Source organism: Triturus cristatus, chromosome 9 (genome assembly GCF_964204655.1).
Source record: "Triturus cristatus chromosome 9, aTriCri1.1, whole genome shotgun sequence".
NCBI lineage: Eukaryota > Metazoa > Chordata > Amphibia > Caudata > Salamandridae > Triturus > Triturus cristatus.
In genome coordinates, this window is record NC_140592.1 from 728813388 (window position 1) to 728832390 (window position 19003).

Below are 19003 nucleotides of genomic sequence, written 5' to 3' on the forward strand. Positions count from 1 at the left end.
ATCGCTTGTCTGCTATCAGTGTTGCTTTAGCTTTTCAAAAACAGACCTGTCCTGTGCAACACATTAGGCCTGGGTGATGAACTCCGCACGCAGAGTCTTCTGCACTATGCGGAGTTCTGAAAAACTCTGCTCCACAAAGCGGAGCAGAGTTTTTTTCCTTGCTCGCTAACATTAAGTTGGCGAGCGCGAGCGAGGAAAATCTAACCCTAGACCACCTCCTAGCGAGATTTCTCAACGCGGGTGGTCGCAGGTGGTCGTTGAGAAACCATCTTTTCACGTTGAGGAAGCTGCCGCCTGAGTAGAAAATCTACTGGAGTGGCAGAAAGAAGATACACCCTCTTGCGCTGCGTATGGTGCAGTTTGCACTGATTTTCCAGCACGGGACAAACGCAAAGTGTTCAAAATCAGCTTGAACGCTCAACCTAACGCACTCTGCCGCTTGCGGAACTCTACGTTGGCGGTGGAGTTTTTTGGTCACTTTGCGGAGTTTTGTGTGAACTCTGCCCGGGCCTACAATACATGTGGGCTGTAACTGTACATATGACATAAAGGAAAGAACAATATGTTGAATGAATAATGAAGAATATGAAGTACCTTCTCATTAAGAGGTAGGCCGAAGACTTCTAGACAGGCTAGGTCATCTTCTGTTTCATGGTTTCAGATATCACATAATCATAGAAAGATGTAGCCTACAAACATGTATATATTCAGAACAGTCCTATTCTAGGGTGTTTTTATGCAGTGGGTGTTTCCCTGTATACCTACATCATAAAGGCAGAATTATTTGTTAAAAGGACTCTCATCCACATTATCACTGTGACATGTAGACCTGTTGAGACAGGTGTTCTAGTACACTCCAAGCGTTTCCTTTTGATTTCAACTTTTCCTTAGGATTGTAAGATTATAAGGATTTAGGATAGGGTTACCCATTAGGCAATTTTGACTAATGATGCCCTGATTGTAATAATAAAGAGCTCCCTTAAGTAAGGTTGAGCACATCCGGATGTATTCAAATTCCAAATGAAGACTCTGCTTTGAAGCATGCCACAATGATGATGTAGGTGAGAGTCCTATTAACAAACGATTCTGTCTGTCTGATGTAGGTATACAGACAAACAGACTTTATGAAAACAACCCCGTCATTGGTCTTTTCTGAATATAGAAATCTTAGTAGGCTACATCTTTTTATGATTACGTGACTATGAACTGTGTACCTAAGTTATCTGAGAAGAATGCTATTCGGCTGGACAAAAACGACTGCAAAACTATTTGGACTTTCTGGATCTTTTCTGTGCCTTCATATCTTCAATTGACTTTAATGGGAACAGGAATGTCCCTTCTGTGGTATTACAGGCTTTCACCCCCTTCCCTGAGTGGTCTCAGTAGTGGTTTATCTAGTATTCTGATAATTGTTATGTCCAGCACACATGACAAACATGCATGCACGCTTAGTTCTAGGCTTTTCATCATGGCTGTGAGACCTGTGGTCTAGAGGGGTGCACTAAACGTTCTCTCCAGTTTACATGGGACTTTTCGTATATTTGACCCAGGATATGGCTAAGTGGTGACAGCAGCTTAATGTTCTTCGGTTGAACCTACTAGACGGCTCATGTGTGGTCTTTGAGGCATATTGTGACTTACCTAGAACACAGTGTCTTGGAGCCCGCGCATTACTTCAAATTGATTGGCTTTTTAAGTCTGCTTTTTTTCTTTTGGGTTAAGCTCTCCATGAGAGTGTATGTGTTTTGAACTGTCTCCTTTGTGAACTTCTCTTTCCCTGCACTTGTGTTGCTCTTTGCCATCCAAGTGCTTCTCCCCCTCCCGGTTGTGCTCATCCATGTTCTCCTCCCCATTGCCTCCTTGCTCCCTCCATGTTGCTTCACTCCACCTGTGCCTTCCTCTCGCCCCGTTGTTTCTCTACCCACCCACCCACGTCTTTGTGCTGCTTCCCCCAATTCATGTGTTTCTTTCACCTGCCATGCCCCTGTTGCTTACCTCTAGCTCCCACCCTCTCTGTTTCTTTGTGTCCCCGATGTTGCTTTTGACCCTCTTACCCCTCACTAACATAAAAAAAACTGTTTTTCAAGTTTTTTTTTGTAACTGATCCAACTAGGGTGGGTAACCAAGAAGAAGTAAAGTTTGTGCTTCATAATGCAGGCGCGTGCATGCCTACAAAATGACGCGGGTGGCTGTGTCAAAAGCCTTTTCCTTTTTTTTTTTTTTTTTTTTTTTTTCTTTTCTTTTTTTCTTTTCTTTAACTCTAGCCACATTGGGGATGCTGTGCAACAGGGATAAAAACCATTTGCACAGACAATAGGTCACCAAAGTAAGACCTCTTGGTTTTGCCGAAGCTTGTTCTAATTGTTAGAACTGACCAAACCTTTTTTATGGTTAGAGGTCAGCATAGTGCCCGCAGGCTCCACATGTGTAAGGTTGTGCTTGAATGTAATGCCCAGACCCTGCACTGACATTTCTGTGTTAGTTTGTTCTATGTGTGTTGTGTGATCAGTGACTAGTAGTAGGACTCCATATTGTTTGTGACTGTGTAACAACAGAATTAATTGTGCTCCATTTTGTATACCACTGGTAAAACCGCACAAGGTGGAGGCTGAGGTACAACCTATCCAGATGCCGAAGTATATTGTTCGGAGGCCTTAGAGGTTGTAGCCACAGTAGTGAAGTTTGGGAGAATGGAGAAGGGAGAATGGGCTGTGTTGTTCAGATCTGTTAGCATAGCATGGATCTGACAATTGTTTTCTTGAGCGCTGCCTCATGGGTGAGTAGCTGCGCTTTACAAACCCCTGATTGATTGATTGCCGTTCAGGTTGAAAGTGGTGAAGGGGAGGTGAGCTAGATGGTTCTTTGGTTCAGGAGAGGGTATGTTCTAGGTAGGGCCGGCCTTTTTGTCTCTCACATGTGTGCTACTCTAGGTGCAGTGTCGTAACACTTCATTGTGAATATGTTTTTGGGTGCTTCGGTGGAGTCCGCTTCTTATTACGTGCTGTGAAAGCTATCGCCTTTCAGAAAGAATGTGTCTGCTCTGCCAAAGGAAAAATGAACCATGAAAAAGGAACTGCTTCAAACTGATTCCTGGACGTTACAGTGGAATCAATGTCCTGGAAAAAGTTGATAAAAGTGGGACACAAACTATCACACTTGGTTCCGGGTTTTGAGTTCTCTCCTGTCCAAAGGAGGGAGTACTAGACCGAGTACTCGAATGGCTGCGGTGATACAGAGCTGGTAGTTTAGATCTTGCTGAGGTGAGTGTACACCACATGAAGTCTGAAGATCTTGCTGTAGAGCAGTGCGTCTGTCCTTGGCCTGCCATGCTAAGATAGGGGATGGAGTTCCTGACCCTCCAGGATTCGTTCAGGATGCGAAGCCCAGCTGCCACACCTAGAGTGTGGGCAGCCCAGAACGAGTAAAGTGAACTGGGGAATTTAATTAGTGCCGACTGGGTCTCCTGGCCTCCTTACCAGCTATGCAGAAGATTCCTCTGTCCTTGTTGAAACACACTTCTCCTGTTAAATTAAAAACATTCTCATGTGCCAAGGTTTCTTGTGTGCAACTGGAAAAGACAACTAACTTTAGTCCTGGAACAACTATTAGTATGAGCTAACACTGAGGGTTTCCTTGGGTCATGACCAGTGTAAAGCTTATGTCCCAGAGGGTACTCTAATAAACCAAAGTAATAATCCAAACTACATCAAAAATATTCAGTTTGTATTGCGCTTTATTAATGTCAATTTTATCAATCCCAATTCTTTCATCATTCTCTTTTAAAAATAGATTCTGTGCAAATTCATTATTGTTTACTTCAGCTCAATGCATTTCAGACAGTTTGGCCCTTTTCCAGGAGATTGTTGTAAACTCTCTCTCTTGCTAAATAATGAAAGACCTACAATGCCCCTAGGAACAACCATCCAATGTTTTTTTGGAAGCACTAACCTCCTAAATGGACTTGTGGTTTCATCTCCGTTGCGAACCATCAGTGAGTGAGGATCAGAACACACTGATGCAACTATTTGATGCAAGTTGCGCTAAGCTCTAAAAATAAATAAAGTGCTTTTCTGGTCACTGTGCTTATTCCTGTATTATGGCAGCAAACCACCTTAATGACACAAGCATTTCTTACCCTCCAGCCAGCCTTGATACTGACCGATGGAAATACTTTGAGGCCGAGATCGAACGTTAAGGCGCAACCATGAGGAAAACATTCAAGAAGTTTAAAAGATTTCCTGTCTTCACTTATCAACCTGCAGAAAATGGCTCCACGGCAGGGTTTTTCATGCTCTTTCCAGATGCTCAAGCAGAACGAACTGTTGGATCTGTGGGAAAAGGTACTAAAAGAGGACCTCGCTAGAATGGCCCAGCTCGTAAAGCAGACTAGGAAGGTTCACGAGCGATAGCACCTATCTTATTCACCTGCATCGTACAATTAAGAAAGGGAACATCTCCCTTTATAGAATGATAACAAAAGGACATCCCTTAAATGTTTCTCCCCAAGTTTCTTCCATTCCTACATAGTGAATTCTGATAGAAGCAGGACTTTCAGATGTTTCAGCCTCGTATCTTCTAACTTCTAACCTTCAGGAGGTATGGTAGGAAAAAGGTGTCATCTACTAGTCAAATCGTTTAGTGTTTATACCAAAGTCCTAATCCTGGCTTCGCATTTAACCAAATTGTCCGATCCTGAGTAAACCATTTAGTCTCCATCTTGGATTCCTCATCTGTAGGAATTGGAAATGGTTTGAAAAGGGCTCATATTAATTTAATCACTATGTTCAATTTAAGCTTGGCCAAAAACCCCAGTGCTTTAAATATGCTCACATTTGGACTGACGGAAAAGCCTCCTCGAAGATTCAAAGAGAAAAAAAGAATTATCGAGTGTCAAACCCATGCTGGATCTGCTGGTCCTCAATAAATTGTTAACAAGAAAAACTGAAAATTGGAATTTTACTCATCAATCAAGATCACTCCCATAGCTCATTACCTCTGAGGAGTGCCTATGTCCACATCCTAGCAGGAAAGAAACTCAAGAAGTACTCCCGAAAATGAGAACTATCTATTCCGCTGTTCGTTTGCACTGACATCTGCTTCAATCAGTTTCTCCATATTTAGCTGGTGTTTTCAAATGAGGCATTTTTTACACCTATCCTGCCTTAGGCAATTCGATACAAACAGCATTTGCTGAGAAGGGAACAGCATGAGTTGACTCACAAGGACCTGGAAAATATATTTTGTTGGCCGGCCCCCATGATGCTGCACGCTTTGTAATCTGCCAATGCTTTTCATGTAGGAATTTAGCCTAGATGATGTAGTAATTGAAGTGCAGAGAGTCTCTCAATTGCTAGATTCCTGTATTATTCTTCACTAGCCTTCCGCTCATCCCCATTTCCTGTGTTCCCAGGACACATGAGCAGCTGCAGCTAATAATAGAACAAATGTCCTTTCAAAAATAAATTGACCTTTTAGCACCATCTGCAAGAAAGACATACTTCGTTCGGGGTCCTAATATCATTTGATTGGTAGAATGTTCACCCTCCATATGAAAGCAATCTGCAACATGAACAAAACATAGAAAAAACATGATCCAGATATTTTATTTTCAAAACCACCGTGAGACAGTCTGATTTTTTTTTTTTTTTTTTTTTTTACACGGTCGAAACGCGTCATGGCAGGCACTAGCCTGGATTACACTATGTGTCGAGAAAAATAAATAAAGAACTTCTTTTGCACTGCATTACCTTGGCGTCTGGTGGTCCGTTCCTTACAAGACTCATCGGGAAAGCGATTGTCTAGGATTGCTTCTAATATATATTTATATATCAGCATACGCTGCTTTTACCTCTCAGTGAGCAGTTCATGAGAAAAGCAGACACGGACCCAGATTGATGTGCTTTAAAGATATATTTCAATGTCGGCCATTACGCGTTTCAGTCCTTGACGGACCTTGATCACATGACAGCGCTGATAGTGCAAACAGACCATTTAACGTGCTACAGGTTATCACGTGATGGGAAAGTGGCTATAGAACTGGAAGACATACTGTTGCATTTCTCAAGGGAATGCTTTCACAATCAATTTAGCTATACATGTTAAAACTGTGGATCAACAATGAGTGATATTAACTCATTTTGTTCAACATCACGACATGAACAAATCCCCAATTGGTTTAATAAATAACTGGCTGATTTAAAAAACAAAACAAATGTCATGTAAAAGAATTTTGGTCAATAAATATGTAATATATATCATTTAAATATCACAAAAAATCTAATATACCATATTCCTCATGAAACGTGAGTTGTTCAAAGAAAATTTAAATTTGCTGGTTTAGCATATAGAAAATATTGGAATCAACCCCCCGTTGTCTATTATTTAAAGCAATGAGCAGATTCGCCTAGTGTAAACATGTATTCCTTATCTAAAGTGCCAAGTGCTACCTAAAAAGCGTTAAAATTATCCCATCTTTTTCATCATAAAACATGAAATAGAAAAATAGTGTAAAATACTAAAGTGCATATAGTGAACCTAAAAAAACCGGAATGTTGACCGGTTAAAGTGAGGTGGCAGCATAGGTATAGTTTGCATGAGTTCTTTCCTTATATTGTTTTTACGCCTATTAGATTTGGTTCATTATATAAAAGAAGGAAAGAACGAGATAACTATGAGGACCTCATCTAGTCTGTCATGTAAATATGTTTCAAAAAATTATATAAAGACAGGTTTACATTGAAAGAAATTGTAGCACGGGAGCTGGAGAGGGGCAGGACATTATTATAGGCAAGTATAAAGATCTTCCGTGTTATTCAATACTCCTGGTGTTTTGCTGTTCAGGTTAAGGATATATCGGGTTTCCAGTTTTCTGAGCTGGTATTCTCTGTTGCCCCCACTTTTAGTTTTAAGTATGGCGTCTATCACAAAATAAGATAAATCTTTTAGATTGTTATTGTGACATTCTCGAAAGTGCCTAGAAACCGGGTAAGTTGGATCGCCATTGTTAATAGCTCGGATATGTTGCAGAATTCTTTTATTGACAGGCAATTTGGTACTGCCTACATATCTGAGTTGACAGGCACATTCTAATACATAAATGGCAAATTCAGTTTTGCAATGGAGGGGTTTATTGATTTTAATCTCTTTTTTGCAAAATGCAGTTTGGTAGCTGTTTGTATTTCTGCCATATTGACAAGCTTTACATGTCTTGCATTTGGTGAAGCCATTTGGAAAGGTTGGCCAGTTACTGGTTTTAGAGGACTCAGGTCTACTGGAAATTAAGCGATTAGACCTAGAAGGTGCTCTTTTGTATGTAATGCTTGGTTTCGTGGGGAGCTTGTCCCCAATTATGGGGTCATTTTTAACTGAAACCCAGTTTCTGTGTATGATCTTTTTTTATTGCTTTTTCCTGAGCATTATATGTGATAATAAGTCTCAACTCGTCAGAGTTTTTATCAGGAATTTGAGACATATTTTTGGTTTTGTTAGGAATCAATAAAATATTTCTTTCCAATTTGTTAGTTTTATTGATAGCCCCCTGTATGACATTCATTGGGTATCCCCTTGATAAAAGTCTCATCTTGCTTCTGTCTTGAGCTGCGACTAAATCATCTGGGTTGCTGCAAATCCTTTTAAGTCGCAACATTTCTCCATATGGGATGCTGCGTACTAAGTGACGGGGATGAAAACTAGAAAAATGCAAAATAGCATTTCCTGCTGTTTCCTTTCGGTATAATTTAGTATGAAGTACATTGTCCTTAGCATAGATTTCTACTTCTAAAAAATTAATGCTCTCTTTGTTGATATTGGATGTGAACTTCGATTAATGTCATTTTCGTTGATTTCTGCAACAAAATTCAAGGCCTGTGCTTTGGTGCCTCCCCATACAATAAACAGATCATCAATATATCGATAATACAGTTTGACATGATCATTGAATTGTTTCTTATGTTTGCACATGAGAACCAACTCCTCCCACCAGCCCATAAATAAACAGGCATAGCTGGGGGAGAAGCTGGCTCCCATGGCAACACCTCGCATTTGTTGATAGTACGAGTTATCAAATAGAAAAATGTTGTTGTTAAGACAAAAATGTATCATGCCTAGTAGCATAGTATTGTGTTGGGGCAAGGTAGCTTTGTTTTTGTTTAAATAAAATTCTGTTGCACGTAGACCATCTTTGTGGTTAATACCAGTATATAAGGAAGATGCATCCAAAGTTATAAGGTAAAATTTGTTGTCCCATTCAAAGTCACTTAATTTGGAGATGAAATCGCCCGTGTCTCTTATATAGGAGGGAAGTATTTGCACATATTCTTGCAGAAAATAGTCTATGTATTTGGAGGCATTCTCAAGTAAACTGCCTCTAGCTGATATAATGGGCCTGCCAGGAGGTTTAATAGCATCTTTGTGAATTTTTGGAATAAAATATATATTGGGGACAGTGGGGTGATCATTTCTAATGTATTGATATTCGTCCATAGATAATACACCCATGCCCTTCCAAGCCAACAATTTGGTATAACACTCCTTGGCTGTGTCTTTTAAGGCCCCTAAATTGCTCAGTCTGTAGCAAGATCTATCATTCAACTGGGAATGTGCCTCTTCCATATAGTCTTTTCTAGCCCATAGTACCACGTTCCCTCCTTTATCAGAATTCCTGATTATGATGCTTTTGTCGTTTTGCAGTTTATTGATCAAAGAGAAATATTGTCTTCTCCTGTTGGTCATTTTGTTCTTGGAATTGGAGATCTTGTAGTTTAGTTGTTTAATTTCATTAACTACATTTTCGCTGAACAAGTCTATGCCATCTCTTGCCATTATGGGAGTGAATTTAGATTTATTTTTAAAAGGTGTAACAATCTTTTGAGTTTCAGGTAAGTCAGATAGGTCTCCAATTAAATTGGGGGAAGAGTTTTGGGAATCAATGTCATAATTCTCTTGATGCAATTCAGTCAATATTTGTAGTAAAGAATGGTCAGAAGATAGTTGTGATTGCAACATTTCTGTACTTTGTATGTCCTGTTGGTTTCTGGAATTGGACTCCGCATTAAAATCTTTCAAAGCATGAAATTTCCGCAATTTGAGTTTTCGCACAAATTTGTAAATATCCATTCTAGTGTTAGGGTAGTCAAAGTTGGATTCAGCGCAATATGATAAACCTAAAGCCAGAATTAGATTGATTACAGTTCTTGTAGATTCCTCCAATGTATTTATCGTCGGTTCCACCAGCCCCTCCCGCGTCTCTTGCTGTTGCCTGCGGTTGTTGCGTTTTCTAGCCCTCCTCCTCTGCCCCCGCTGGTGGTTTATTTATATATATATATATATATATATATATATTTCACTAAAAAAAACATAGGTTTCACACACGTTATAGTTAGGAATTAGCATTTAAAAAACCTTGCAAATTCACTGAAAAAACCATAGGGTTCACACGTTAGCTGGACATTTCACTCGTAAAAAACCATTGAAATTCCCCCGTTATAGTTAGTTCAGCTAACTATAACTCGCGCGACCGCAATCCACTGCTGATGACGTCATATATTACATCACTGTATTCACTAAGATACTGTTAATAAGTCAGTTATACAATTAATTTTACCAAAAAAAACATCCATTTAGACACTTATTTACCCATTTATTCTTCCATTAACCTTTAGATATACATATATAAAAAATTTTTTTTTTTCAGAAAGACACATATTCACTGGATGATGTCATCAGTGATGTCATGAGTGATGTAATATGCGACGTCATCAGCAGTGGATTGCGGTCGCGCGAGTTATAGTTATCTGGACTAACTATAACGGGGGAATTTCAATGGTTTTTTACGAGTGAAATGTCCAGCTAACTATAACATGTATATAGTTATAGATTGACTGTATCATTTAATATGGAATGGCTCAGCTCTTTTATTTTGAATTTGGATAAAGTTGAACAGCATAGTTAATATCTTCTATAAACTTATAAACAGTTTAAAATGTTTTTTTTAAGGGTTTTTCACCGCACCCCTCGTTTTTTTTTTTTTTTTTTTGAAAAAAAATTAAAAAAAAAATTCACCCTTCGGGGTCCTTCAGGGACCCCTTGACAAAGGCTAGGGGGTCAGGAACTCTCTACCCTGCCCCCTTTTCACGTTCTCCACCTTTCTTTTTCACTGCCACACACAAAATGGCGTCCGACACTTCCTGATTTCGACCGATTCGAATGTTGACTGACATCTAACCACCAATCAGAATTACGCTCGCGCACATTTGGTGGGCGCACGGTGCACGCATATAGATATTTATGTACTTTTAACTGCAATTTTCTCAGGAACTACTGAACAGATTGACACCATATATGCAAAAGGCACATGCCTGACCTGAGGACTACCTCTTTGCCAAATTTCAAGTAATTCTGTTCAGCCTGTACCTTCGACTAAAGGTCCTATGGGAAAATGCATGGGGAAAACGCGTTTTGGGACCCCCCTTTTTTCTCAGCCCCCGCTTGACGAATCACCCCGAGACTTTCAGGGTAGGAGCTGAGCGGAGCGCCCCATTAGTTTTGAACATTTCGCGAAGATTTGTCAACCGGCGCCAAAGTTATTCAAAATAGAATTTTCAGATTTCCTATGGGAACTCGGTCCTAACTATAACTATCTACTGGCGACCGCCAGTAGATTATATACACACAAAAACAACCTCCTTCCGTCGAAGTTGATGAGGAGACACAGCGGGGCTTGTAAAAACCATTTATTTAAACAGGCATGACGCGTTTCGGTATTAAACCTTTTTCAAATGCCATTTGTTTTAAAAAATGCCTCTGGTGCTGACAGTTCCCAAGTAAGTCTATTTATATGAACCCAATTCCTGGAGCACACCTGGGTCACGTTACACGGAATCACTCAAGCAATACATTATTTTAGGACTGCAATACCCAGCATGCAGTTTGTCCATCGTGCCGGTGAGTGGTTCTGTTTAGCCCGTGTTTTCTTAGCGTTCCAAGTTAGGAAATCGACTTGAAACGTGACCAGGTCGAAACTCTAGCGCTGTGCTGGGCAATAATGGTCTTTACATCCTTTACTTCACGCCTCGCAATTCCGTCGGTATCCGGTCCAGAGACGCCGTTAAAGTAGCACCGTCTCTCCATGTAAGTATGGACTGCTCATTGACCGCATGTCCTCTGTTCCCTCTGGGATGCGGGGTGGTCCTGGAAAGCGCCATTGATTCCCAAGACTCTTGCGGAAGGGCCATCCTCGCGTGTCACTGGCATCACGCAAAATATACAAAAACCACCTCCTTCCGTCGAAGTTGATGAGGAGACACAGTGGGGCTTGTGAAAACCATTTATTTAAACAGGCATGACACGTTTTGGTATTAAACCTTTGCCATTTGTTTTAAAAAATGCCTCTGGTGCTAACAGTTCCCAAGTAAGTCTATTTATATGGCCCCAATTCCTGAAGTAGTATGGAGCGCACCTGGGTCACGTTACACGGAATCACTCAAGCAATACGTTATTTTATATAATTAAGTGGGTATGTATTTTATTTTTATCACGCCTGCCAATAAAAAGTACAAAAAAAACAGAACAAATCCCACTTCAACGTTCCATATTGTGTTCTTGAATTTTGAGTTCTACACCGCTTGTGAATTTAAATTTCTATCTTGGAAAAGTAGCTCTTCTGACACAGAAAAGTCTGTTAGTGCCATGGGCAGCAGGTCAACTCTCCCAGATTCAATGGGAATTGAGACTCAAAGTTTATCTGTCAGATAACACTGTTTTGTTTGTTGGGAATTTTCTGGCTTTGCTGTCTTTCGGGAGTTCACAGGTAAGGTGGCCCATCTTTACATCATGCCATGATCTATGATTTCCATCTTGGTTTAAAAGGATACTTTGAGAATTGTTGGAAGAAGGTGTTTTTTTTTCTTATTGACCGAAACGCTGCACTAGTATTTTAAAACTAAATGGTCTGTTTTGGTATGTATAACCAATATGTGTGTATTGATTATTGAGTCATGTGTTGTGTGAAAGTTACACTGCAGAAACCTTTATTAGTCTGAAATGTTCTTCAGTTCTGGTTATCGCCCTGTGACTCTAGCTCCTCAACTGACGGTAACCAGCTTCTTTTCTGGTTTTCTTCCACAGGTGGTCCTTGCCCTCCCTTATGACACTCCTATCCCCGGGTATAAGAACAACACTGTGAACACCATGAGGCTGTGGTCAGCCAAGGCCCCAAATGAGTTCAACTTGAAGGACTGTGAGTGTGCCCACCTCTTCACCTGTCTGGAGTTTATGTTTTTGCAAAGACTTGTTTATTGCACATGCCCAAGTAGATACAATGATGAAAAACAAGCATGTGGATCAGAGTGAGTTCCCTAACTAAAAACAACAGTATTCATACTCGTACGAGGCAAGAGTGAGCTTGATAGACATTTACACAAGCAGTGCGCTCTTGGGAAGCGAGGGTAAGTGATGCTCTCTTCAGAGACTACATAAGTGCAAGTCATATAAAAATTAGACTTTACAGTAATACAAGTCATACAAGCATAGGAAGGGAACTCCATTTAAACTTTGCAGTACAAGTTATAAGTCATAAAGACAAGAAGCAGGCTTAGAGACCGTGACTGGATACCCTCACGGGTGACGAGAAGCGCTCTAGAAATCTACTGATTGATTGAGACAGAACCTTGCAAGATTCAGTGAAAAAAGCTATGTGGTCAATTCTGTGCCTCTTAAGCCCTATTCATAACACTAGATGACGGAACCAGAGATGAGATTAGTTGTATTCAGGCATATTGCCACCTACCTTATCTAATAACTGCTTTGACTGGTTAAACAAAGTTGTCACGCCATCTAATAATGTTCAGGCACCTAATGGTACTCTGTGTTCTTCCTCTGATTCATTACCAATAAAACGGATCAGACATGACTGCACTCGTTGTACAATTATAAGTCTATGGTCTTACTGTTATCGCAACTGAATTTGGGCATACAGTGTTACAGTAAATACTAATTCGGGGATTTTAAAGCAAAAAATTGAGAAACTTGCAAATTAACCCATCGCAAATTAACAAATAGCTAATATAAATGTAAAACTAACAGAATTCAATAAACGCCTACACTCCAATTTCATATAAAGTAGTTCCAACTAAATCTATTCATTTTAAAGAAACCTTTCTCTACTGTCAATGGTTAACTGAAAAATTGAAGAGGGAGAATAATTGTTAAAAAATCCAGAAAAGAAATAGAGGAAACATTAAGAAGGAGACAAAAACCTGTAAATCCAGTGCATGCGTAAATATAACCTGATTGGGTAGTTAAAAATATTATTCTTCCAAGATTCTGACCGCAGGGAACGATCATAGTGAAGTTTTTTAAAAGAGTTAAGCTTTGCTTGAACTTTGTAGCAACTGGAAATGAGATGAGAGACCTGGTCAAGGATATCTTCTACCTTATTTTTGAATGGATGGAAAAGATTGAACAAGAATTTAAACATGCCACATTTCACCGTTGTATTGAGAGTCCTGTCAACAATTATGCTGCTTTCGACTTTATTTCAACACCTTTCGATCAAAGAAGAAGGAGGTGAAGTTATGGGGTATATGAGAACCACCGGCGCCCTCCTTCGATACCTGTCTGACACTACTGACAAGGAAATCAGACTGTCAATTACTCCAATAGTTGCAGATATCCGAAACACAACATTTTGTGCAGAACATTTCCAGACCCTTTAAAAATATATATATATATTCCACCCTATCCTGAAAATAACTAATTTAGACACCAATGACTCCACCAAGTTTGTACCGATGTCTGTACTCCCTATCCTTCCAGACTCTTAGAGAAGGCAGTAACTGGGCAACTACAACAAACAGTAGAACATTTACAGTTATTAAAACCAGTCTGGGCAAGGTGTCGCACCTTAGATGGGAATTGAGTCTGTTAGACTGTATTAGCAATTGATGTTTTAAGAAAGATAGCATATGTGGAACAGGTGCAGCAATATTATTAGACCCCAGAGCTGCATGTGAAACCATTGAGTGGAATCTGCTCCTGAATCATGTTACGCTTTAACATTACATGAGATCTGTAAACTTAATATCTCTTCCCTCGTATGCAGAACACAAGCAGTCCAAATAGGGAACCTCAGATCTTACTTCATCCTGGTTTAATGGGGTGTACCTCAAGGCGTGCTATTATTCCTCCTCCTATCTGTATGTGAGGCCATTGAATGTATGTATGTGGTATTTGTGTAGCGCAAACCTAGTCAAAAAGCAGTGAAGCGCGGTGCAGGGTCAAAGGTAAGCACAGAGACAATGTAGCTGGATTCTGGAAGCAGAAGCATACTGTTACTGTATTGCGATGTAGTGTTCTTTAAAGACTCGCGTCTTCAACGCTTTCTTTATTGGAGCATCGTTGGGATGGCCTTGATGGTTTTGCAAATGTTGTTCTTGATCTAGTGCATGGATTGACAAGGTCTGCTGTTTAGAAGGTATTAGTCCAACGTATACAACTAGTCAATATCGTCCCATATTAATATGCAGATGATGCACATATGATCTTCAGTTTTTCTACTGATTAACAGAAGAAGCCAACAATATTGTTCAAGCACTGAGCAAAGTTTAGACCTGGATGTACTCCAACTTGTCCAAAAAGTAGCCCTTCAAAAGCCAAGGTTTTAGAAGTAAACCATAAACTAAACACGTGGTCCTTCTATACATTCCCCCCAAAATATGGTGCCCCCTTCCATTCCCAGCTAAGCCCATTCCAGAAATCTGTAAACTCTGCATAGAGCCAAGCTCTCAATTAACACTAGAAGCCCATATTGCATGTATTTTCTCGTCTGAGATCCCTGCAAATACTGTTTCTCAGTTTTTCCCAAAGGATGGCTATTATCAATGCCATCATCCATTCCAGACTGGATTATGGAAGTGTATTTTCCCCCCAGTATGCCCTATCGCCAAGTTACAACACTTTCAGAAAGCTGCTGCTGCAGCTGCACTCCTGTTCCGACTGAATACATTTGACCCTTAAGCTGAACATCTCTGCAAGCTCCATTGATGACCCGCCAAAAAGGGTCTAGTTCAATTGTGCCAGCAGAAATGTATTAAAAATAAACCTTAAAGACCGCTTCGCTCCATCTTTCCAATATGGATAACCACTCCAAGATTTAGACTGAAGAAATGGGGAGGCAAAGCATTCAGAGAGGCAGCGACCAAACTATGGAATAACATCTCCATAGAAATCCGCCTCAGCCCAACTTTATTGAAGTTTGGAAAAAAAAGTAAAAACTTTGCTTTTTAGCTTGTCGTAAGGTACGTTGTAGCATAGGTATATTACACAACACAGTACTATCTGTCACACAGGATTTCTAGAGACTTTACTATTTTAAGCAACTTTATTACCAGTCTCTGGCTGTTTATCCTGTGAAAAAAATACCGAAATAGACTGTTTATGCTACTGATCAATTGTGCAGGACGAATAGGGACAATCTTTGTTGTATTTTTTTAAACCTTTAATTTGATAGAATTATATAGTGATATTTATTTGTATGAATGGATATTCATTCGTTATTGTTTTCAGGTTGGTTGCTGAATAAATTGTACAATTTTTATTTCTTTTTTTTAATCTTTGAGAGTTGGTAAGTGATTGTGAGCATGACTCTTCCCACCAATTGCAATACCCTTTGGTATTACAGTGTAAATATTGGATTATATGAAGGTTGTTTCTGGGGCATCCTAACAAGCGGATTTGTAGTCTCCACAGGATCACTGGTATATACCTTAGGTAGTACAATTTAGCTTCCCACAACATCCTCATTTATAGAACTATATATAGGCACTGGAGTTGAAAGTGAGTTTTAAGCAGGTTTACTGCAACTCAGTTCATATAGGTGTGCAGTTTAAATTCCTTTCCATAAAAATTGTACAGTAACGTTGGTCATACAGTTACAGATTATGAAGTAGCCCCATGCCATGCAAAGGGTACGTACATTAACATGAGTATACAGACACAGGCCGTGAGATCAAGTTTCTTGCAGATTTTTAAAAAAAAAACAGTTCCTATAAGTACAATGGTTGAAAAGCTGATAATATTTTTACATTGAACCTTTTATTTTCTATTTGGTTGACAGTTAACGTTGGTGGTTACATCCAGGCTGTATTGGACAGGAATCTTGCTGAGAATATTTCCCGCGTGCTGTATCCCAATGATAATGTAAGTTTATGGGATGCTTTTAGAACCGAGATCTAGGAACACCATTTCATTTGCACCACTGAACTTCTGAAACAGAGCCTTTTCCCATGCCTTTTGTTTGTCATTCGTGTTCAGAGGTATGAAGTTATGGGTCTTGTATTACATTTTTGAGGGAGATGTTTCATTTGGGGAGGTAATGCATACTTTCGCTGTTTCTTCTTTTTTCCATTCAATTTGGCCAGCGACTGTAGTCTGGGTGTGAGGTTGTAGTGTTTGACTCTTGTACACTATTTTTCTCTGTCCCTTTGCAGTTCTTTGAGGGGAAAGAGCTTCGATTGAAGCAGGAATACTTTGTGGTTGCAGCCACATTGCAGGACATAATTCGGCGCTTCAAGTCCTCCAAGTTTGGCTGCCGTGATCCTGTCCGCACCTCCTTTGATGCTTTCCCTGAAAAGGTGAACTAATCTACTTACTTGTGACATGTCCTTTGGTAACTTATGTACTACTGGAAGCTGTAAAAGCACTTAATGATGCTGGTGGACCACTCGCTCTGTGGTTGTGAAAAGCATAGGGCACCAGCTGCAGGAGGAAATGAAATAGATGTTTTTTGGGGGTTATTGCTGTAGCAGTGTTGCATACTTGAAAATGGGTGTATAATGAGAACTGTTTGACAGTAGATATGCATTAAAAGACTAGGTTAGGGGTTAACTGGCAGCACACAGCCATAAACCCCTTGCCTGCTGGTTGGGAGGAATCACCTCAAGGTGTACCAAATGGAAAAGAATGTAGAAGCTGGAGTTCCAGGTTCTCTAAAAGGACGTTTTTGGTTCTGAGCTTTATTCTTCTTGATTTGTTTTCTTAGGGTGCAGTTTCTCTAGACTATATTAGTCTTTCCGTCCTGTTGGTGTAGGAACCACATCTCCCTCGGGGGATTACTGCCACATTTTGGAGCTCGAGTGAGAGGCTTGTTCTGGAAGCTTAAGTTTAGAAATTTCTGACCCATAGTTAGGGGGAAAGTTTACCCCACACCAGATTCTCAAATTCCTTTGCACTCTATTTCACAGTCAGCACCTATGGGGTTTGGAAGAATCCCAGACACCAAGCTAGTGACTACCACTGTCCACTTCAATCGTCTTGAGCTCTCAAGTTTCCCATGAGTTTGATTAGTCCTGACTTTGTCTTCTGGCTTTCATAGTTTGATTGGACATATTACAAATGCCAAGCTACACGTAACAAAATTCAATGTGATTTCAGCTAGAAATCAAGAGTGAACTAAACACCTCGCACATGACACAGGATATTATCAGACCTCTGTATCACTTGAGTCGTTAAGCAGACCACTCTGGCTGGTTGTGCTTCCACAATGCTGCTGTAAGAAATTGCCCCTTTTGACATGGTTAGACCCCCACTTTGTGCCTGGAACAAGATGTGGTTTCAATTGAAAGTGCACAGGGTCCCTGTCAACCAGGTCCCCTGTGCCAAAGCTCCTTCCCTAAAACTGTACCACAATTGGCAACCTCAGACTCCCCTGTAAGACCCTAGTAAATGGTTCCCCTGGTACCTAGGGCATTGGGACTGAAGAGGGTACCATAATGGCTTCACTGAACCCAGGGAGTGTTTGGTATCAAACAAATCCTCTTAATAAACCCACACTGATGCCATTGTTGGATTTATTAAAACATATACTCGGAGGGCAACCTACCAACCCTGGTGTATTCGCTGACTGGCTTTAGGCAGCTTGCCACCACCAGACATGCTTCTGGAGCCCTGGGTAGAGAGCCTCTGCTCCCTGAGATCAGAAACCAAGCCCATCCTGGGTGGAGGTGTCACACCTCTTCCCCCAAGATGAGCACAGTGCTCGAGAGGGAGGCTTCCAACCCTTGCCACGTTTGTAATGCGACCCCAGCCTCTGCTGCTAGCAGCAGACGGCAGCCCCCGGTTCAGACCCCGACGTTTGGCGGGAGAACCGGCAGAAAAACATAGTGAAGAAAGATGGTGTGCCCCCCTTCGTCAACTCCACAGGAGGGTGGCATAATCAAGGGTGTAGACATCCCAGGTAGGAAACCCATTGGTCCCTACCTGTAATGCACCAATATCTAGTATTTAGGTGGCACACCCAAACCCTGAAATCAGATTCCTGATGACCTACAAAGCCCAAGTGCAGAAGAGCCGCCCAGTCAAGACTGAAGAAGGACAAGTGACTGACTCTGTGCTAGCCCTGTCAGCCTTTCTGCTGCCTTTCGCCCTTGCTACAAAAGTTGATCCTTCCTGCAGGCCCAGTGACTTCCGAAACACTGGGGAAGAGCTTCCTGCTTTCCATAAAGATCAAGAAACTCCTGTGGACAGCGGACCTGCCCAGAAGAAAACAACTTTAAAGAACAAAGAACTCTGTCCTGTGGAACTGCAAATCCGCCTCCGGACCCACCTCTGCACCTGACGTCCACAGCCCAAGTCCAGCTTGCCCACTAGTCCTGCTAAAGTTCCCCAGCACTTCTGAGCAAGAGTCTACCATGGGCTGACCCCTGCCGGACTGTACCTAGACGCCTGCAGCCTCATTCCAAAGACCCCCCCCCCCCCCCCGCCCCCCCCCCCCCCCCGATCACGACTTGCCCTGTAAGCTATTCCTGATGCCATGGGGAAACTCCTGCACCGGAAGCCCCTGGGCCTTAGGGAGCTTGACCAACGGTGTCCCTATGTTCCCTAGCTCCAGAACTTTCCTGAGCAGCTGTCTGCTGCTAGACCACACTACCACAAATAGAGTACTTTGGGTTTACATTGAGCCCTGTACAGGTCTGGAGTAATCTCTGGACTCTTTACACAATATATCTAG

The 19003-nt window shown here is 41.0% G+C and overlaps 1 protein-coding gene across 1 annotated transcript in view; it reads left to right on the forward strand.

Moving 5' to 3' along the window:
• Window positions 1-19003, forward strand: part of PYGM (glycogen phosphorylase, muscle associated) — a 124914-nt gene that overhangs the window by 31127 nt on the left and 74784 nt on the right. The window contains exons 6-8 of the mRNA XM_085625937.1: window positions 12124-12235; window positions 16112-16194; window positions 16485-16628. Coding sequence (XP_085482063.1) covers window positions 12124-12235; window positions 16112-16194; window positions 16485-16628 — 339 coding nt within the window. The remainder of the gene's footprint in view (window positions 1-12123; window positions 12236-16111; window positions 16195-16484; window positions 16629-19003) is intronic.